The sequence below is a fragment of the Mastigoproctus giganteus genome, chromosome 5, assembly GCF_048544385.1.
Source record: "Mastigoproctus giganteus isolate SK-2022 chromosome 5, ASM4854438v1, whole genome shotgun sequence".
NCBI classification, from domain to species: Eukaryota; Metazoa; Arthropoda; class Arachnida; order Uropygi; family Thelyphonidae; genus Mastigoproctus; species Mastigoproctus giganteus.
Window position 1 is genome coordinate 176,400,727 of NC_143579.1, and position 23,711 is coordinate 176,424,437.

Below are 23,711 nucleotides of genomic sequence, written 5' to 3' on the forward strand. Positions count from 1 at the left end.
AATTAACTTTGTGTCAGGTGGTAATTGTATTTTAATGAAACTAAATTTCACAGAAAAATTTAAAAACATTTGTTTTTTTAATTTTCAATCAGTTAATATATACATACTTACATGCATTTATACATTTATTTATATATATACAAAATCAGTTAGATACATCTTTCTTTTATATACTTTAAATAAATCATTACATCATAATAAGTTATCGCACATACTATATTTTAAATGTATTACACACAGTAATCATATACAAAATATAATGCTGCATGATCCCAATAAAGATAAATTAATTAATGTAAATTTTTATTAATGTGAATTTCTATTTCTGGATAAAAAATTTATGCTTAAATTTTTTATCTAGAAATGTGTACTGCTGGTTAATGATTGCTGCTTGTAAAGCAAATATAATTTTTAAAAAATTATGGGCTCCGAAATACTTGTCTCTTGCTTCTCAAACACATCTGTTGAATAACACAATTAATCAGAAAATGAGTTTTCTTTCAGGAATGGCTAAAATGGGTTTTTTTGTATCCACCCTATAAAATTGGAAACAAACAACCCAATTAATTTAATGGAAAAATTTGAAAATAATATACAGTTAATAATAAAGAAAATAAGTTATTTATGCAAATGGTGATACGAAGAAATAAAAATACTCCTTGGTAAAAGGCTGCAAAAGTCAGTTAGTTATAAATTCAACTCTATTTTTATCAGCCAGTTTGACTCTTTGCTTAATATATAAGGTGGATTTTTATTCATCAAATCAAATAATTTTATAATGCCTGCCATCTCATAACAAAATTTAGAACAATTCTGTTTACATATTTGGAGTTTATGTTTACAACTTTGGAATTGTGTCATTTAAATCCTAAACATCATGGTGGCTTACATAATGAGAAGAAAGTTTCAATTGAGAAAAAGTACTACAAAAATGGAAATTCTGTGATCACAGTACTAAAAACTTGGATTATGTAACTCACAGCAAAAAAATACTGTTTAACATTTAGTAAAGCCATATGAAGAACTGGACTGCCTCTCCAGTTAGCAGAAAGAACATAACTGCCTATAGATACCCACCCATGTGCTTGCTTAATGTAATGGACAAAGCCAAAACAAACAGACCCTTCCTAAGAAAAGAATGTGATGTCTGTCCTCACCTTCTCTCTCACAAAAAAACGTGAATATAAATACAATTACCAGGTATAGTTATCTCAAAATGAAAGTGGCAAACATGTATTTAGTGATTTTGAACATTCTCATTTTAAATGGTATGTGAATAAACAAAATGTTCATTATTAGGATTTAGAAACATCCTTATAATAACCAATGTTGATCAGATTACAATGGTCAAAGGTTTTTGAATTGTCAAACGTTTGAATGTAAATAACAAAGGTTTTACATAATGTCAAACCTTTGTTATTTACAATCCCTTCCATTTTCAACAAGTTGAGTGTGGTATAGTATGCCCTTTTCAATATTGGTTTCTATGGATCTTTGTTCACTGAAGGCACAGTCATTGCTAAGTTTATTAAAAGATGACTGAAACACTTTTAACCTTATGTTAGATCTAAATATCTCTTTATTTCCATTTGAAAATTACATAGAGATGGAAATTAGATGTCATAATGTCAAACCTATGGCAATTAATGTAGATTCCCGAAGAAGCTCATTTTGAATGGTTATGTGAATAAACATTCAATAGAATAGCCAAAGGTTTGACATACTCTAAATATTTGGTAATTCTGTTCTTTTTAATGAAGCAGCAAGGGAAATTACAAATGAAGCAGTAGGTACATATGACTTCCAACTGGAAATAAAACATATATTTAGATCTCACATAGGTTAAAAGTGCTTCATCTTTTAATATACAAAAAAAATTTAATATATTAAAAATATATTTAATATATTAAAAAAATTTACATAACTAAATTTTTTTTCACTCAATTTTTTCTTCTTTTTTTAGGATTGTAAAAATTAAAACAGTAAACAAAAAAAAAAAAAAAAAAATAGCAATCAATAACGACAAACACGGCACGCACAAATTGCAAAAGTGAGATATGGAGTAACAAGAGTTAGAAGCTAGCTTAAAAAATAGGAATGAAGAGAATATTCTGAAAATTTATTTATGTTTTTTTTTTATATGACTAAAGATTTCAGTGAAGGGGCACACATTTCACCATAATAACGCAAAAATTCACAGAATTCCAGCTTTTGGTATTATCGCAAATGCAATATAATCGAGTTTACTACCTGTTTATAATGAATTGCACTAACAGAAAAGCCCAATAAACTGGAAACTGCAACTGTTTTTACTGTTTTATGGTAGTGACCTCCAGAAATGTATTTTAGCAAAATGTGAGCATGTGAGTTTGCGTGAGGTGATAATAGTGTGTTGCCACCTTAACCCTCTGAAGTTCTTTACAGAAAATTTAATTTTGACTGTTATTATGGTGCCGACTAAGAATAAATGACAGCAATACTAGTAAATCTACCAAGAAGAGCTGGCCCCAAAATTTGGCGAGCCCTGTTCAAGCATTACTTGCAGGGCCCTGTGCAGGAATTACTTGTGGGTTCCTGTTTGTTATTTCCTTACCTCCAGAAGTTTTCAGGTCGACTGGCACAAGCGCTCTTGGAGTGATGATAGTGGGTAACTAGACATTAAGATGGCAGTAGGCACGTTGATAGAAATGCGGAGAAGACACAGATATTATTTTTTAGACTAGTGCTTCTCAAATTATCTGTGGTGAAGGACCAGTTTCTTTTATTTCCAATCCACAGCAGACCGATACTTTTGTAAAATACAATAAAAATGAATTACAGCAGACTCTCGATTTTCCGGGATCGATGATAAAAAACAAATCTTGGATAATCCAAAAATACAAAAGTCCCTCACATACGTAAGAGATACGTTCCAGGACTTCTTACTTCGTCGAGTTTTACATAACTCGGGAATGACTAATAACATATTGCTACTGTATTATTATTGACAAATCTGAATTCTGCACGATACTTGTTAATGTTTGATCATTTTCATACATACTTATTAGTTTAATTTTCTGATCCAAATTGATTGCTTTCCTTTTGTTGATAGATTTACTAGTAGCGCTGTCACTTATTCTCTTAGTCGGCACCATGATAACGGTCAAAATGAAATTTTCTGAAAAGAACTTCACAAGGTTAAGGGGGAACCCTATTATCACCTCACGCGGACTCACATTTTACTAAAGCACATTTCTGGAGGTCACTGCCATTAAACAATTTGCACCTTCCGGATTACTGGGCTTTTCTGTTCGTGCATCTAATTATAAACGGGTAGTAAACTCGATTTTATTGCATTTGCGATAATACCGATAGCTGGAATTTTGTGGGTTTTTACGTTATTATGGTGAAATGTGTCCCCTTCACTGAAATCTTCAGTCATATAGATATAAAAAAAAAAAAACCATAAATAAATTGTAAGAATCTTCTCTTTCCTATTTTTTTGCTTGTACTCCGTATCTCACTTGTGCAATTTGTGCATGCCGTGATCGTCGTTATTGATTTTTGTTTGTTTTAAATTTTACAATCCTAAAAAAAAAAAAATAAAAATAATTGAGTGAAAAAAAAATTTACGTAAAACCATAGTTGCATAAGTCGGGGACTTACTGTATTGAAAAATGTTCAGCAACCTACGTAAAAAATATGACGATAAATAAAAAACGAAAAAACTTACCAAGCACTACTTGCATGTCCAATACAATGCTTCCATTTATTTTTTGTGATGTTGATTTTAAATCTAATAGCTTCTCTTTATTCTTTATGATGTTGCGTATGATTCGGTCACCAACATTATAATGGTTCATTAGAGATTTAACAGATGCATTGTTTTCAAACTTTTTAATAATTTCAAGTTTTTGTTTAACTGAAAACGCAACTCTTGTGTTTACCCATCATTTTTGTAATTTCTAAACAAAAAAAAATAATTACTATAAAAAAAATTCTGACATCCCTGACATAAATAATGAAACAAAATTTGTCCTTTTGTGCTGCAATGGAACACAACAATTGACGCGACGCACTAAAACAAACTAAACATTTGGTCTCTTCTTTTTTTTGTTTTGAGCGGTAGGTGTGAAGACAGCGGGGATTGCAAGATAATAGGTACACTAATCTCCCAATGACAACTTATAATGCCGCTTGTCGCTTATTTATGACTTTCAAAATATCTGTTTATGCCTATTCTAGTTTTTACTTGAGTGAAAAAGTGTGGACTTCTATGATCAAGGCATTAAACAGCTGATCCACAGATAGGAGAATGGTGTTACAATACTTGGATAATACATAGAAAAGGATTAAAGTTCCTGTGAAGTTTCACATTTCTAGGGCTATTATTTCTAGCTAAGGGTATAAACTTTTTAATACTCCTCCCTCGTACTTCAAGATTTCTTGATGATTTGTGTATAATTAGCATTAACATTAGTAGAGGTGTATGTTGCAAGAAAGTGAGCTTATATAGCATCAGCCAAACCAAAAATCCACCCTTCCCATTTCATCCATCCATTGACTCCAAATATTTGTCTAGTTCTGCCTTGAACTTACGAAAAGCAGTGTCCATTGATTATCACATCTGTTTTCTCCCACTCAACCATCCTTTTATCAATTGTGGCAACTTGCCCTTAACATTTATGTCCCCTCTGGTGAATAATCTGAGCAAGAGGAAGAATCCCATCAGCATTGAGCTTGCTCAAACCATTCATGGCCTTATAACATCTCAATTAGATCACTCACAGATGCCTACTCTCCAGACACTGCAATTAGCAGAACTTAAGCCTTTCTTGGTAACAGCAACCCTTTGTGCCACTCACTAATCTCGTTGCCCTTCTCTGTACTCGTTCCAGCAGCTCTACATTTTTCCTAAAATGAGACCTCCAGACCTGTATACAGTACTCAAGGTGTGGCCTGACCATTGCCTTATACAAGGGGATAATCACCTCCTTATTCCCTGCTAGCAAAATTCTTGTATATCACTGATAAGACACCATGAGCTACTCTTGCAGAATGTCTGCACTGCCCACAAAACTTAATATCTAACCCGACCATTCCGGTATTCCCTGTCTGAGACTTGGTAATTTGAAATCTCCTCTTTATGATCTTCTCTGGCTTAAAATCTCTCTACCTCATTGTGTCAAATTCATCTGTTGTCTCTACCGTTCTCCCAACTCCACTAACCACTTGGAGCTCGTTGACTTCCTCTCTATGCAACTTGACTTTGTCCAGTCCAACTTTCCTAACAGTGAGGTAATTTTCCTTGGTGATTTTAACGTTCACAACTCCAGCTGGCTTCCGTTTTCTAGTCATACCGACCCAGCTGGTCGAGATGCTGAGGCTTTTGCAATTACTAATGACCTTGCACAGACTGTTCATTTATCTACAAGAATACCGGACAATCCTAATCATACAGCCAACACGCTTGATCTTTTTCTCACAAACAACCCTTCTAAGTACACGGTCGAAGTGAGAGGTCCTTTATGCACTTCAGATCACAACTTGGTGATTGTCTCTTCTCCAATGGAGCCTTTATCTCACGGCTATTCCCAACCTCGTGTTGTTTGGCATTACAAGAATGCAAAATGGGATGACCTGTAAGATTTCTTTTCTTCTGATGTCAACGTTTGCTCATATCACATCAGTGAAATTATTGTTGTTTTTTTTTTTTTTTTTTTTGTTAGTTGTTGGCACATCAGCTTCGGTGGCCATAATGAACCTCCCAAAGTTTTTGCATTTTACTCTGATCCAAGCCCGAGGCGGGATTCGAACCTGCGACCTTTGGGTTGCCAGGCAGGCAATTTACCCACCTGGCTAGCCCGGTCGGCAATTATTCTTGTAGGAATGGAATCCTTTATTCCACACTCCACTTTAAAATCTCGTCCTCTATCTAAACCTTGGTTTAGATAGAGGACGAGATTAAACCTTGCCAGAGTTTGATAAATCTTCTGGCCTCCACCTCCCCTACAGATTTCCTCATGTGTGAATGTAGATGCAAAACACTGATTCAGTTTGTCAGATACTTCAGCAGGTTCATCAACAATCAAACTGTTGATGTCAAGTGGACTAATCTGATTCATCCCCTTTCTTCTACAGTTTACATAAATAAAGAAGCCTTTACTGGGTGTTTTTTGCATCTTTTGCCAAAGATTTCTTATAATCTGCCTTTGATTGCCTAACTTCCTTTGTGACTTGATTATGGACTAGCTTATATCTACCAGTCTTCTTTGCCACGAATCTCATTAGTTCATCAGCCATCAATTTAGGCCTAAAGCTTGAACAGTATTTCTTAGTTGGTATTAAAAGCGTAGTAGCTTCCAAGGCTACTTCCTTGAACATTTCCCAGTTAGAATTTGCTGCTGGCAACATCATCAGTTGGTCACACAGTATAGAATTCAAAAACTGTCTGAGACCACCATAGTCACCTTTACGAAAGCAAACCCCGCCCCCTTACTCCTGATGGCAGTTACAACTTTAAGTTGGTTGATTGTTTTAGGATTTTATGGTGCATTAGCATCTAAGGCTATAATACACCAAGTTAAACACTTTTTTTTTTAAAAGTAAATCGCACATCAGTAAACTGTGATCATTGCCACCTAGCGGTTCCTTTTTTATCTGCAGATTATTAATGCATAAAGAATCACTGCTGATAATCAGATCAAGAGTATTACTCCATCTGGTTGCCTCTCGAACATGCTGCTATAGATTACAATCATACAATAAATCCACATGGTAGTGTGCGAGTGACCAATCCACAAGTTCCAGTCAATACCTGGGAAGGTAAAATCCCCCATTACAAGACAATCTGATTTACTGGCCCTATTTCTCTGTAGTTTTTCATTGTACTTATCAGAGTCATTAGGCTTATAACACACTCCTACTCTCAATTTTGCTTTTACACTGCTAATGTCACACCAAACTGACTCAACATTTCACTATAAACCCATGTCAGCTGGATGCACTGTCTTAGATTTTGTGTGTTTCTTAACTAACAGCATAACCACTCCTCCCTTCTTATCATGTCTGTCCTTTCTGTACACATTGTACTCCCCAAATTCAAATTCTGCACTGCTTATATCTGTGTGACACCATGTGTTTGATATCCAAAAAATATCTGCCTTTGATGTCTTGACCAGCATATCAAATTTATTTACTAAACTCTCAGCATTGGTGTAATGCAAGTATACATGCACCTGTTCTTACTCTTAGTTACCTTAACACAGCCCATGTATTTGCTTGTTCCATGATAACACCCAGCAGTCCTGGAAATCCCCAGCAATTTCCTTTCCAGGCTGTTGATCATTAAAACAGAAGCAGTGCAAGCATTACCTTCACCTCTGCCTGCGGTTACTGTTAATCTATTAGTCTGTGAATCACCTAAAGCTAGCAGTTTTCCAATCCACCTAACACTGCCTCGATAGCATCAGCAAATATTCTTGCACCCTTTCTATTTAAATGTATCCCATCCCTGTAGGAGCAGTCTCTCATGTTAACAAGCACAGACCATGGTGAGAAAAATTCTGCCCATTAGTCCTGCACAATCTCTCCAGGGCCGAACTGATTGACAAGTCTCTCATTATATACTCCCATCTATTGTGTCTGGGCAGAATTGCAGACATAACTAGAATTGTTTATGCTTTTGGCATCGAGCTATTTCAATAATTCTGAATTATAGCATTTCTGAATGATTGAAACGTGATACAATAGTGTAGTCTCAATCAATTCATTAGTGCACAATGATGAACAATAGACTCCTCCTTCCAATTAATTAGGTGACAGTTTGTTCAGTGGCTGATCCAATAGTCAGTGGAATATCAGGAATGATGGACAATTCTGTTTACATGGAACACTTATTCTTAATCATTTGGTACTAGAGCTGTTAAAATCAGGTTTGTATATTTTGCAAGACATTAACATCAAGACTCCAGTGATGGAAATACGTCACAGTACGTGGTTATGACTTTCGGCCCTGGTGTCGTTTTTATCTTCCAAGTTTCTGGCTGTGTCATGGGAATGCCGGAGCAGTATTGCTTATTGGCCAAGTGCAGGGGGTTTGTACAGTTAGTAAAATGAAATGAAATTAAAGAAAAAGTTACTTTCCATTTTCTGGGCTCTCTTCTTTGTGTTTTTAACTAAGTAGGGCTACTTTAAAATTGGAATATATAACTTTCAGAAAAGGAAAAATGTTCTATTCACACACAAGGTTCACTTGGCCATTGAAATGCTTGGGGTCCGGGCTGAGAGAAGTCCTGCTTTAATTTTTAAAGCAGGATGTTTCCATGTGGAATGATTAACGTATAAAAAAATGGAATGAAATGTGATTACATCTGTCATCCCTTTCATTATATTTATTAAACTTTTGTTGATACGAAATTTTTAGAAATCTTCAAGTACCGTGTTAATGGACTAGAAAGGAATAGCGAAAGCTTAAAAAGCGGTACTCACCTTGAAATTAATCTGCGATGGTTTACTTAGGAAGCGTGGTTAATGTTTAAGTTGAATTGTTGAATTGAAAATTAAAAGGGAGGGAAGTAGATAAAAGTTGACTGAGTTAAATAGGCGCAAGGAAATAGAAGTGTACACATCCAATCCTTGGTTGTCATCGAAATAAAGAGAAGAAGGAATGATTAAAAACTATGTAAGTGAATCCGATGAAGCCAATAGTCTTTACGAGGACTTTCGTTAGTTAGAGAACGTCTTCAGTTGGCAATGTGTGGGGAGAGAACGCGCGTGATATTTTAAGAATAAAAAATTATACTCTCGTGATGCCTTTTTTGACATGTGGGAACTTTAATCTCGAGAGGTTCCAAATTGGGGAAAGATTGAAGGGGAGTTTAGAATTTAGAATTTTGAGGTTAGAGTGGTGCTTGTACCATTCAATAACTAGGGCTTCATATTGGAGTATTCTGTAACTGGATTTTAGTTTAATGATTGAAATGGCAGAGTCGATGAGCGGGTTGTGGTTGTGAGTCTGGGCATGAGTTGTAAGTTCTGTGACAGATTGGTTGGACATGAGACTATGAAAATGGTAGTATGCACGGGTATTGGATGTTTTTGATGAGCCAAATTTAGTAGTGGTACTTCCGATATAACATGTGTTGCAGTTTGGTTGACAATTGATGAGGTATATAATATTATTAAGGTCGTTTGTAGGATATTTGTATGAGTCTTTATAGGTGCTGAAGAAGGATCCTAATTTGTTGTAGGTGGAAAAAACAAGGGAGATATCAGTGTTGTTAAATAGGCGTCGGAACTGTCCTGCTAGTTCATTGTGGTAAGGGAGGACTATGCGGATGTTTGTTTTATTTTTGTCTTTGGTTGGGGTGTTAGAATAAAAATAAACTCGATATAATTCTCAGGAAACTCAGGCAAAATAAGGAAATCAACCTTTCCACACTACAGCAAATTGGAATTCGCAATAACATCCTCCCCCACATGTTTGGGATTATCAAGTTACACAAAGCTGACCACCCTTTAAGACCAATTGTATCATACAGCAATTCAGCTTTCGCTAATTTATCCTCCTTCCTGGTTAAAATCATAACCCCCCTTACTAAATTTTCCACATTCAAGATCAATAACACCAATCAAGCTTTTCAAAAAATTAATAATATCACAATATCCGATACAGACATCCTAGCTTCCTATGACGTTACTTCTCTTTACACGAATGTCCATATCCCATTTACTTTACAAGCCCTACGCAAATTCTTAGAAACAGACGATACCTTAACAAAACGTACCTCCCTTTCTATAGACCATATCCTTGAACTCACCATCCTTCTATTAGAAGCAAGATTTTTTAGATTCAACAAAAAAATCTTTCAACAAATATTTGGCTTACCAATGGGACTAGGGATTTCAGCCCCATTATCTGAAATCTACCTAGCCGCCATTGAAAGCCAAATTCTACACCCCTTTCCCCCTGAACTAAAACTATACATGCGCTATGCCGACGACATTCTTGTAATAGGCAACAGATCCATTATTGATAACCTCTTCATAAAACTTAACTCTGTACACGATAGACTTAAATTCACCCTTGAAATTGGACAAAATAATCAGATTAATTTCCTTAATCTTACTATCTATATAACAGGCACAAAATTAAATACGAAAATTTTCAGGAAAAATACAAACACCGGTAAATACTTACATTTTGCTTCTCATCACCCTCTAAACACTAAAAAGGCAGTCTTATATAACCAAATTCACAATGCACTAAAGTACAGTTCCTTACCCACTGACCTTCACAATGAAATACAGTATATCACCGACAAATTTATATCCAGAGGTTACCCCCACCAACTTATTTTAAATACAATCCTTAACGCTAAAAATAAAATTAAATCTAACACCCCAACCAAAGACAAAAATAAAACAAACATCCGCATAGTCCTCCCTTACCACAATGAACTAGCAGGACAGTTCCGACGCCTATTTAACAACACTGATATCTCCCTTGTTTTTTCCACCTACAACAAATTAGGATCCTTCTTCAGCACCTATAAAGACTCATACAAATATCCTACAAACGACCTTAATAATATTATATACCTCATCAATTGTCAACCAAACTGCAACACATGTTATATCGGAAGTACCACTACTAAATTTGGCTCATCAAAAACATCCAATACCCGTGCATACTACCATTTTCATAGTCTCATGTCCAACCAATCTGTCACAGAACTTACAACTCATGCCCAGACTCACAACCACAACCCGCTCATCGACTCTGCCATTTCAATCATTAAACTAAAATCCAGTTACAGAATACTCCAATATGAAGCCCTAGTTATTGAATGGTACAAGCACCACTCTAACCTCAAAATTCTAAATTCTAAACTCCCCTTCAATCTTTCCCCAATTTGGAACCTCTCGAGATTAAAGTTCCCACATGTCAAAAAAGGCATCACGAGAGTATAATTTTTTATTCTTAAAATATCACGCGCGTTCTCTCCCCACACATTGCCAACTGAAGACGTTCTCTAACTAACGAAAGTCCTCGTAAAGACTATTGGCTTCATCGGATTCACTTACATAGTTTTTAATCATTCCTTCTTCTCTTTATTTCGATGACAACCAAGGATTGGATGTGTACACTTCTATTTCCTTGCGCCTATTTAACTCAGTCAACTTTTATCTACTTCCCTCCCTTTTAATTTTCAATTCAACAATTCAACTTAAACATTAACCACGCTTCCTAAGTAAACCATCGCAGATTAATTTCAAGGTGAGTACCGCTTTTTAAGCTTTCGCTATTCCTTTCTAAACTTTTGTTGACAATGTGGTGTAAATGACTGAAAAATTATATAACTCCAAAATTTTATGGTGGATTATAAAAACTACAAAAGATGATGGTTTGCTATAATAATACTATGAAATATGGCTAAAGAATTTTATTTTAGATTTTATTTAATTACTGGCTGAAAAATGTATAACATTTTAATTTCATGAATGGATTCTCCTCAACTATGCACATCATGTAAGCAGTTTAAAATGAAAAAGAGGAGGGGGGTTCTCTGTCAAATGCTTACCATGAGCTTTTTAGTGCCAAGTATCACTTCTATTTTGTCTTCTTCTTGTGGGTGTCCAGCTCTGGTTTTGCCAGATTTTGATTTTAACAATTTCTGCTTGATGGCCTAAAGAGAAAGAAAAAATCAAGTAATAGGAACATATTTTATACAATATATTTTACAGTATTTTTACTGTTATCTGTTCAGCGTATGAGAACAGAGGAATTATTTCTCTTTCCTCATCACACCCCATCCCACATCTGTTGCACACTGGTATTAAAACAAAAATCAGATTATTATTTTAATGGCACTGGAGTTTGTCACTCATATCTGTGTTGTGTATATTTTGTCTATAGGATTATGTATTCACGGGCCAATTTTTATGTTGTGAAGGTTGAAAAATCTAGAATAATTCACAGGAGAAAAACCTACTCCCTTTGCATGAGATCAGCCAACTATAGCCTTGACTGACTGAAGAGAACTTCTTCCAGTTGGTGATGAGAATCAAACCTAAAACTCTCCAAATGAGTTGTAGACAATATTATTATACTGATTATGCTGTCATGGATAATGTGTGAGTGTGTGTTATGGAGGTTTAATGGCACATAAGCTGCTGGGGCTATAGTGTGCCTATTCATAGGGAAATACTAAAAAACAAAATTCAGTTGTAATGACTTCATTTTTATTATGGAGATCAATTTATGATACATTCAAATCTTTTTTTAGAAAAGAAAATTTTACTGATATTTGTTTCAGCGCCAATAATGTTTTAATGTCATTGGTTCGTGCAGATTTGTCAGGCAAAACAGAACGGATGTTCTGTCCTGTTTTGCAGATTCCTCAAGAAATTGATCTGTTGATTCTAAAAATACCAAATTTATGTCTCTGCCATATCTCTCCATTGAAACATAGCTTTAAAATTTAGTAACTTAATGAACGACCAGTTTCGAATAACACAAAATAAACCAAAGGACTATGTGTGGATAAGTAAAAATGAATAAATATACATATTAAAAATGAGTCTTATTCGTTTTAAAAAAATTTAATGAAACATATAATGTACTGCATACATTCTATTTTCTTAGAAATGTTTGCCAGTTAGAGAGTCTTTTATGGTCCATTTTTCTTTCCCCTCTTAAGAAACCAGCAGTAATCTCCCATTATGTTAGTATCGCAGCAACTTTGGTACTGCTTTTTCATCATGGATATATCCTGATGTAAGTGCTTCACTTGCCCAAATTTAAGGAAAAAATTGTGATGGGAATAAAGAAAATGGATTTTCAAGGAAAACTCAACAGCCTATACCTTATAATGGTGCACTAAAGCTAACACCAGCTATTCATAATTATTATTCTTTCCTTTTTACAAGAAATCTATGCACAATGGCTTTAACACATTAGAAGCTGTTTACATTTGTGAGGATCCTTTGTGTACCTTGGGGAAATTCTCTGGGGTACGTACTGGTTTTAGGCACTACTTTTTAGCAAATGGAAGGGATTTAATTTGAGAAGAATCATCACTCTAATCATCATTCATTACTTGAAGAAACATCGGCATCTGTTGTTTATAATGTTCTAAAATTAAGAGATACATCTGAACAATAATCAGAATCCACGTCATTTGAACAGAATTCTATTTCGGTATCAGATGACAGAGTTGATTCAATGTCATCAGTTTTGGCATACTGTCCATCCCTGTTCCTTTTCAATCCTGATGTCCCAGGCTGTGGATCCATTAAAATAATCCTTTAAGGTAAAATTTTATAGGAAAACACTTTTTTTCACAAAATTTTTCAATAGGCACACACTAAGGATGATGTTTTGTTTTTCATAAAAAAACAATTAGATAGAATGAATCAGAGCTGTAATACTCAATACGTTCTACGTTGATATTAATATTTGTAAAATAATAAGAGGAGTTTACCTCAATATAGTACGTAGAACACTTCAGTATGATACTCTCCAGAAATTAAAATGAAAAAATCGACAACTTACATTAGAGTAAAATATAAATAATTAAATAATTAAAAACCAATTTAACACAATTCAAATCAATTAAAAAAATTAAAAATCAATTTAATGCAATTAAAAAGAATTAACGAAAATATTCAAAACGATTTTCCTTCCTGAAGCTGACAATGCTTTTCGACCGTATGTCGTGATCACAGGAATTAAAATTACCGAATGGGTTGAACCTGAAACTTAAATAGTGATTATTTGTCTTCACGCATGCACGTAAAGGTCCATGCATCGGGGATCAAATATGGTCGCTGAACATTAACAGAATTCTCATGTAATTTAATTTCTACGGTTTCTGCAATTAATAGTCGCGTATAATTATGTTGAACATTAAGTATTTTGGCCTCATTAAATAAAAAAGTATGTTTTTCGTTAATGGCATGAAAGGCTAATTCTGACGCTGCTGAACGAGAAGCACGAACAGAGGCTTCATGTTGATTTACACGAATATTAAGAGAAAATTGCGTCGAACCTTGGTAAGACGAGTCGCAATCACCGCAAGAAATGTTGTATACCAGATCATTAATTTGTGTTGCGAACGCGGAAAGAACCGAGCGATTGTTCAGTATAGTGTGTAACTTCCGTATTGGCCTGGCCACAATTTTAAACTCGGTATCTTTAAAGAATCAATTAAGCTGTTTTTCAACATATGGGACAGAAATAAAGTATTTTTGATATTACTATTGTTTGTTGGTGTAGTATTTTGTATCCTATCCTTAGCCTGTACCCTAATTCGGTTTATTGTGGCAATGGAATAACCCCTATTTAAGAACCTGCTAGTTAATATTTGTATTTCTGAGTCCAAAGCAGATTCCGTCGTTGAATATTTATAGGCATTTAGAAATTGATTAAAGATAATCGATTTTTTGTAGGTGAACGGGTGATAGCTATTATAATGTAGAAGCATACTGGTGTTTGTAGGTTTTCGATAGATGCTAAATTGTATTTTATTCGAGTCCCGGGTAAGCATGAAATTTAGAAAGTTTAATGACTTTGTATCCGTATCCTCCCTTTCCAATGTAAATTTGAGTCTTGAATGAATATTATTAAACTAATCTAAAATATCTTGGATAGTACTACTATCAGTAATAACTAGAACATCGTCTAAATACCTCCCATAGTATGTGATACGGGTTCGAAAAGGTGTCAAATGTATATGCTCAATCGTTGAGAGATATATCTCTGACATTAAGCCGCTCAGGCTCAAACCCATTGGTAATCCAAATATTTGTTTGTACACCTTGTCTTGAAAGGTGATGTAGTTGGCCTCAACTAACAGTTTAATTAATTAAAAAATTCCTTAATAGGTAGCTTCGTATAATTAATCAGTGTCGAGTTTTTATTTAACATGTCCCAAATAATATCTAATGTGTATTCAATGTTTACATTCGTATATAACGAGGTAACATCTAGTGAGAATAAATTGTCATTGTCGCCAAGTCTACAGTCTTTAAGATTATTAAATAATGTATTGTAGTTCTTAATCCCAAATTGTATTACCTGTCTAAAGGGTTTTATAATGTTATATACATGTGTGGCTAAGGATGAAAATGCTGAGTTCCTGTAGGAAACAATATGTTGAATAGGAAATCCGGTCTTGTGTAATTTTACCTGACCGAAGGAATATTGTATGTTCTGGCCTTCAATTCCTTTAACTGGGCCATAGTAATGTAGTCGTTTTTTCAATACATTGTTAACGTTTTATTGTATTGATTGACCAAATTGGTAAACAGAACATGTTCGGCGGCCCTATTTGATTTCCAATGCGTGGACCTTTACGCACATGCGCAAAGACAAATAATCACTATTTAAGTTTCAGGTTCAACCCTATTCGGTAATTTTCATTCCTGTGATCATGACATATGGTCGAAAAGCGTTGTCAGCTTCAGGAAGGAAAATCGTCTTGAATATTTTCGTTAGATTCTTTTTAATTGCGTTAAATTGATTTTTAATTGTTTTTAATTGATTTGAATTGTGTTAAATTGATTTGAATTGTGTTAAATTGGTTTTTAATTATTTAATTATTTATATTTTACTCTAATGTAAGTTGTCGATTTTTTCGTTTTAATTTCTGGAGAGTATCATACGGAAGTATTCTACGTACTATATTGAGGTAAACTCCTCTTATTATTTTACAAATAAAAAAACAATTAAAATTCAGCAAGCATTTTCTTCAAAATATTTTACCTTTTCTTCTTGTAGAAAATACTAAACTTGATAAAATAACTTCACCATAAGCAAAGAATATATGAAATCGTGAAAAAAGTATATAGCCTTTATACTTCTCTCTAACACAGATTGACGATAAGCAAAATCCCAGCTGTATTGCAAATAACCCATGGTTCAATCAGTGTGCTACTGTGGAAAAGTTGTTCATTTCATGTACCTTTCCTTTTACAGCCCTCATTTATTGACCACAATTGAATGGACACACAGTTGCATCAAGGCACAAAAATTGCAAGTTTGCATTCTGGCATTGATCATGTGAAACAGTCACTAACTAATCTGTTTTTCAATAGCCTGTAGCTTTGTTTCAAATAAAAAAAATTAAGGAGTTTCTTTATCTGAAACCCAATGAAAATCACATCTTTCAGCTTTGTATAGGTTAAATTGGAAACACTTTACTTAGGTAGCACAATTCACTTCCTTCTTTATCCAGAGAATTGACCCCAATTCTTGTTTATACTCTGGCATGACCACCAGGTCAGTGGAGTTTACAATAAATCAATCAATACAAATGTTAATCATATTTAGCAGTCACGGGCTTGAACCCCGGTTCACTCAAAGAGCTTGTGCAACTGCATTCACGCTCCTGACCAGTGCGACTGTACTCATGCTCCTGACCAGTGTGACTGCACGCACACTCCTGACTTCTGTTCCAGAGAAATTAATGGAGGCACTGGTTAAAGAAGCACTGCATGATCATCTGGACAAGACTTCATTTATAGCTCGGACAGAGCATAGGTTTGTTAAGGGGAAGTCTTGGCTGACCAATTTGATTGGATACTATGATGTGATCACAAAGGAACTGGATGCAAAGAATAATTTTGATATCATATATTCGGATCTTAGAAAGGCTTTTGATACTGTTGTACATGAAAGACTGCTGCACAAATTGGAGCAGTGTAGCACTGGAGGCAAATTGCTGCTATGGATATAGGGATGGTTGAGTGGGAGAAGACAGAGAATGGTAATTAATGGACACTGCTTTTTGTGAAATAATGTTATTAGTGGAGTCCACCAGGGTTCAGTGTTGGGTACATTGTTGTTTTTTATATTTATTAATGATACTGATGATGGTATATCAGGTTTAATGTCTAAGTTTTCAGACAATATAAAAGTCGGCGGGTTTGTTAATGACACTAATGACAGTACACTGCTGCAACAGGATCTAGAAAAGTTGAGCAGATGGGCTGAGAGTTTAACATTGGCAAATGTAAAGTATATGGGAAGTAGTAATCCCAGAGTAATGTATCAACTGTTGAGTACTACACTGAGAATGGTAGAGAAAGAAAATGACCTGGGGTAATTGTGCAGTCAGATATGAAATTTTCTAAGCAGTGCAGACGGTTTCCAAGAGTAGCTCATGGTGTGTTGTCAATGATATACAGGAATTTTCCAAGCAGGCATAAGGAGGTGATTGTACCCTTGTATAAGGCAATGGTCAGGCCACACCTTGAGTACTCTATACAGGTCTGGAGGCCTCATTTTAAGAAGGATGTAGAGCTGCTGGAACGAGTACAAAGGAGGGCAACAACATTAGTGAATGGAACAAAGGATTGCTCTTACAAAGAAAGGCTTAATTTTTGCAAATCACAGTGTCTGGAGACTAAGCACCCGTAGGGTGATCTGATTGTCCCAGATTAGAAAGAATATTTGATGAGAATCAACCGAAAGAGCAAGCTGGCATTAGGACAGGATTCTCAACTATGGATCACCTTCATGTAATATCACAGTTAATGGAGAAAGCAAAGGATTATGCTTTTGTGGATTATGAAAATGAGTTTGACTCCACACAGCATAAGGCAATGTTTTGGGCACTGTATAAGGCCTTGAATGGTTTGAGCCTGCTCAAAGATGATGGGATTCTTCCTCTTGCTGAGAATAATTGCCTGAAATGGCATTAATTCAAACTGAGGAAAGACAGTTGTAGGATAGATGTGCGGAAGTTTGCCTTTAGCCAGCGTGCAGTTGATTGCTGAAACAAACTTTCATCTGTCGGTCTAGAAGTTGATAGCTTAAATAGATTCAAGGCAGAACTAGATAAACATTTGGAGCGAGTGGATGGGTGAAATGAGAAGGTTTTTTTTTTTTTTTTTGGCTGATGTGTATAAGCTTGCTTTCTTGCATCATATGACTTTAACTAATGCTAATATCCCTTTCTGTGACATACTTATCATCAATACTTTTGTTTTAGCCATATTTATCTTTAGTCCGAAATCCTTAGTAACTCTGCATACCTGATTAAGATTTTCCTCTAATTCTTTGGAATCGTGGCTTATGATCACAATGTTATATGCAAATCGTAAATGGTTTAGGTACTCTCCATTCACATTGACTCCTTTCTGCGACCAGTTGAATCTTCTGAAAGCTTCCTCAAGGGCAGCAGCAAACAACTTCGGAGATATTGTGACTCCTTGTTGAACTTCTTTCTTAATTTTAAATTTGCTATCTTTGTCTAGTCTAATAAAGGAGGTAGTGCTCTCATATATTTTCTTCAAAATCATATTATATGAGGTATCTATGCCTCGTCTTTCCAGTGCCCGAAACATTGCTTTATGCTCTATGGAGTCAAATACATTTTCATAATCCACAAAGGCCAGGCATAATGGTATTTTATATTCATTTGCTTTCTCTATTAGCTGTGATATTATGTGAAGGTGATCCATAGTTGAGAATCCTGTACTAAAGCCAGCTTGCTCTTTCGGTTGATTCTCATCAAGTATTCTTTCTAATCTGTCAGTAATGACCATTGTGAACAACTTGTAGATGTGGGATAACAAGCTAATTGGTCTATAATTTCCAATTTGTGATTTATCTCCTCTCTTAAGCAACAAAACTATGATTGCATTATTCCACTCTTTAGGCGTCACGCCTTTTCTAATGCATTTTTGAAGAATCTTGCCAGTTTCTGTGTGATGTTGCTTCCTCCGAATTTTAACATCTCTACAGTAACTTCATCTTCCCTTGGGGCTTTCTGATTCTTCATTTTCTTCAATGCACGTTTTACCTCATCAGGAAGGATATCGGGTGTGTTGTATGTGTTGCTAATTTGTGATTCATCTCCCCACTGCTGGCATCATTCCCTCACTCCTTGTATAATTCTCTATAGTAGTCTTCTGCTATTTATAAGTACACTGTCGCTATTCTTTAGTTTCAGTATCATTTGTCTTTTTGTATTACTAATCATGGCTGCTGATTTAAGTCCTCTGTTTTCCCTTAATGCTTGTTCTACTTTTCTTGTGTTAAATCTTATGTCCTCTCTGAGTCTCTTTCTAATGGTTTTGCATAACTCAGTATACTCAATTTTATCCTTGTCAATGTTTATCTTGCTCTTTATTTGTCGTCTTCAGTTCATCATGACAAGTGTTTCTTGACTAATTTTTTCTTCTTTTTACCTATTGTTTCTTGGACTTTATCACTTTCAGAAAGCTGTAGAAAGCATCGATATTTTGGTCCTTAACAGTCTGCAGAAGCTCAAACTTGTTCTTAAGTTCCAGTACATACTGCTTTTTCCTCCTCTTCTGTTGTTTCAAAGAGCTTCGTATTATTTACTCGAGTTAGTTTTTTCCTTTCTTTTCTTACATCTATATCGTGTGCATCTTACCATTCTGTGATCACTTCCAACATTTACCTTGTTCAGGATGGCAATATCATTTACGATATATCTTCTGTTAGTTAGGATGAAGTCGATTTCATTAGTTGTTAATCCATCTGGACTCTTCCATGTCCACTTTCTGTTCATCCTTTTCTTGAAAAAAGTGTCCATTATTGACATTCCTCGAGATTCTGTAAATTCCACAAGTGTTTCACCTCTTTTGTTTCTTTCACCAATTCCAAAATTTCCTTTAGTTCCCCTTTCTGCACTATTTTGTGTCTTTCCAACCTTAGCATTGAAGTCCCCATAATGATAGTGTAGTGGGTTTTCTGGTCATCTAGAAGACTCTCAATTTCGGTGTACATTTCTTTAACTTCTTCATCATCACTGCTTGATGTTGGTGCATAAATCATTATAATCTTTAGCTTGTACCTGTTAGAAATCCTGTGTAGTAGTCTTGACACCCTTGGTGATGTTCTTTTGAATTCCAAAATTTTGTTTCTTTATCTCTTTATGGACCAGAAAGCCAACTCCACTTTCCCTCGTTTCACTGTTTCCATTGGTGTGTGTGTGTGTGCGCAGCAGGTTTCCTCCTCTATCTGTGTGAACTCCTGGAGGAGGAAGCTCTCCTCAGTGCACTCTGCTGTTGATAAGTCTTGTCTTTATCCAGAGGTGTGAATGAGCTCTATAGTATGTCAAAGAACAGTGCATGCGTGATATGGGTGTGCCGAAGTGAGTCGACCCAGTGGTTTGCCAGTGTGGGGTCGATGAAGCTGATTGGCTTTTGTGGGATGACACATAGCTGTGGAGGTGTTGCTTGTTATACCATGTTAAGATCTGCCATAGTTCAGTGTTTGTCATGCTGGAGGGTTCCTGGCTTTGGGATGGCCTAGTGACAATTGGACTGTAGACCTCATTCAAAATTAAACCTAATAAGGTTTAATTTGGAATCTATAGGACTACAGATGTCTATTAGATCCTGTATGCAAATGACTTACAGGTATTTTTGAGCTGAAATAGTAGTGATCTACCTCCTTGTGGTGGGGTGTGACATCCCCATCCCTGCCAAGAGGCTAAAGGTCATTCCCATTATGATCAAATCACTTTTTATTTTACATTTAAATTGACCCAGAGATTGAGGTTTCTGTTTATAGTTCTTAATTAATACACTGATATGATATTGAGAATCTATGAACAGATAAGACCAATTTTGCATATGTAGAAAAGCATGGGTGGGGAGAAATAGGCATATTGGCTAACTTCAATGTAAATGCAATCCCTTGCAGAGGATCTTAATGTAAAAAAAATACTTTGTAACTAGCAGAAGCAGTACTTGCCAGAACTTGCTATCTATTTGTCTTTCTGAGAAATAGATATTTGTCATCAGCCATTTGCAAGAGGAATAGTTGCTTAAGGATGTCTAGCTTATTTCTCAGGCTTCTGACATTCTGACAGAAAATGCATAACCAGCTAAGGTAAGGGGTCCTTATGAGCAATGACTGAATGCCACATTTATATGCCTGAGTTAGTCATCTCTGGTGGTAATTATTGTTGTAATCTTCATTGATTGTGTATCTGTTTTACATCTAGCTGGCAGAAGCATCTTTGGGTACGAGGCCCAGTGTTATTATCATTGTAGTATGGATTGGCTTTATGACAATTTTTCTCTTTCCTAATGTCGAAGAATGCTGTGGTAATGTATTGTCAAAGATTTTGTTATTATTATTCAAAAGATATACTATGGCTCATCTTTTTTGGGATTCTTCTGTGGAGTCAATTCGCGATATGCTGTTCCTTGGCTGGTAGTATGATCTGAGGAGGAGTGTTCCTATTTGGCTAGAAGGATGTAGTAACTTTCTCAAATTCTTTCAGATCACAATCTATTTTAAAGGAGGCATGATTGGATTGGCAGTGATTTCAGTTTGACAGTAAACTGAAGGAACAACTGATTTTGCCAAAAGAATAAGGACAGTTCATTTACTTTCAAAAGATACATGTTGACGTTAGACAGGAGATGTTCTAAATGTTCCAGTAGAAATATATAAATAGCCTGATGGTAAACAAAATCCGCTCACCGAAGGACACTGCTCTGGCATATGCACACTTGGAACTCACACTCTAATTTTGATCACACAAGTATATGATACAAATGAATTAAAGTGCACCAATAACTTCCCATGAAGTAGGAAAGAGAACTTTCTTTAATGCATTTGTAAACTGTACACTTTGAGCATAGTGACAAAATATCTGAAAGTGATAAAGCCCAAGAAACCTATAGGTAAAAAGAATTCCAAAGAAGAAAAAAATTAGTCAAGAAACACTTGTCATGATGAGCCGAAGATGACAAATGAGGAGCAAGATAAACACTGACAAGGATAAAACTGAGTATACTGAGTTATATAAAGCCATTAGAAAGAGACTCAGAGAGGACATAAGATTTAACACAAGAAAAGTAGAACAAGCATTAAGGGAAAAACAAAGGACTTAAATCAGCAGCCATGTACAGTAATACAGAAAGACAAATGATACTAAAACTGAAGAATAGCGATAGTGTACTTATAAATAGCAGAGAAGGCAAAATTCAAATAGTAGAAGACTACTATAGAGAATTATACAATGCGTGAGAGAATGATGCCAGCAGCTGGGAAGATGGATCACAAATTAGCAACACATACGACATGCCCGATATCCTTCCTGATGAGGCAGAACATGCATTGAAGAAAATGAAGAATCAGAAAGCCCCAGGGGAAGATGAAGTTACTGTAGAGTTGTTAAAATTCGGAGGAAGACACATGATACAGAAACTGGCAAGACTCTTCACAAAATGCATTAGAAAAGGTGTGGAATAATGCAATCATAGTTTTGCTGCATAATAAAGGAGATAAATCAGAAACTGGGAATGACAGATCAATTAGTTTGTTATCCCACATCTACAAGTTGTTCACAAGGGTCAATACTAACAGATCAGAAAGAATATTTGATGAGAATCAATCGAAAGAGCAAGCTGGCATTAGGACAGGATCCTCAACTATGGATCACCTTCATGTAATATCACAGCTAATGGAGAAAGCAAATGAATATAAAATATCATTATGCCCGGCCTTTGTGGATTATGAAAATGTATTTGACTCCATACAGCATAAGGCAATGTGTTGGGCACTGGAAAGACAAGGCATAGATACCCCTTTTATATTATGATTTTGAAGAAAATATATAAGAACGCTTCCTTCTTTATTAGACTAGACAAAGACAGTAGCAAATTTAAAATTGAGAAGGGAGTTCGACAAGGAGACACAATATCTCCGAAGTTGTTTACTGCTGCTCTTGAGGAAGCTTTCAGAAGATTAGAGTGGTTGCAGAAAAACGAGTCAATGTGAATGGAGAGTACCTAATCATTTACGTTTTGCAGATGACAATTGTGATCATAAGCCATGATCCCAAAGAATTAGAGGAAAATCTTAATCAGGTATGCAGAGTTAGTAAGGATTTTGGACAAAAGATGAATTGGCTAAAACAAAGGTAATGATGAGCAAATATGCCACAGAAAGGGATATAATCATCGAATGAGCAGTAATTGAAAAGGTGGATTCACATGCTTATCTGGGACAAGTCATTAGCTGTAATAATGATAAATGGCTGGAAGTCAAGAGAAGGATAAATTTCTGATGGATAGCATTCAGGAAATTTAGTCACATACTGAGGAGCAATATCTCAATTTGTCTGAAAAGTAAAATAATGAATCAATGTATACTCCCCACCATGACTTATGGAAGTGAAACTTGGGCACTCACCAAAAGAATGGAAGAGAAGATGAGAACTACACAGCGAAGAAGGAAAGAATTATATTAGGAATTAGACTCTTAGATAAGAAGAGAAACACAGGGATTAGACAGCAAACTCAAGTAAAAGACATTCTTATCAAAAGTAAAGAACTAAAATAGTCTTGGGCAGGGCACATAGCTTGAAGACATGATGGACTAAGAAAATTACAGAATGATACCCAAGAGGGAAACTTAGAAGACAACGATGGAGATGAACAGATGAAATTCACAAGTTCGTGGGTAATAAATTGGTGGCCATTGCACAAAATAGAAGGAACTGGAAAGTTGATGGAGAGGCCTTCATCCTGCAGTGGACTGAAAATGGCTGATGATGATGACCAAATATTTTGAAGAAAGATCGAATTTTTATCAAATATGAGTCCCAAGAATTTTGTGTTCGGTGCTAATGGAATTCCATTCAAAACTAAATTCATGTTCCAGATAAAGATCTGGCTTGCAATAAAGATGTATGCATGCAGTCTTCTGTAGTGAGAATCTGAAACCACTTGCC

General features: G+C 35.4%; 1 protein-coding gene across 1 annotated transcript in view; it reads right to left on the reverse strand.

The window, feature by feature from the left end:
* Positions 1-373: 373 nt before the first annotated feature.
* The window catches only part of hob (bridge-like lipid transfer protein family member hobbit), a 916,854-nt gene continuing 893,516 nt past the window's right edge, over positions 374-23,711 (reverse strand). Inside the window, exons 49-50 of the mRNA XM_090374277.1 lie at positions 11,565-11,669; positions 374-536 (exon numbers count right to left, since the gene is read on the reverse strand). Of these exons, the coding sequence (XP_090230403.1) occupies positions 501-536; positions 11,565-11,669 (141 nt within the window). The 3' untranslated portion in view covers positions 374-500. The remainder of the gene's footprint in view (positions 537-11,564; positions 11,670-23,711) is intronic.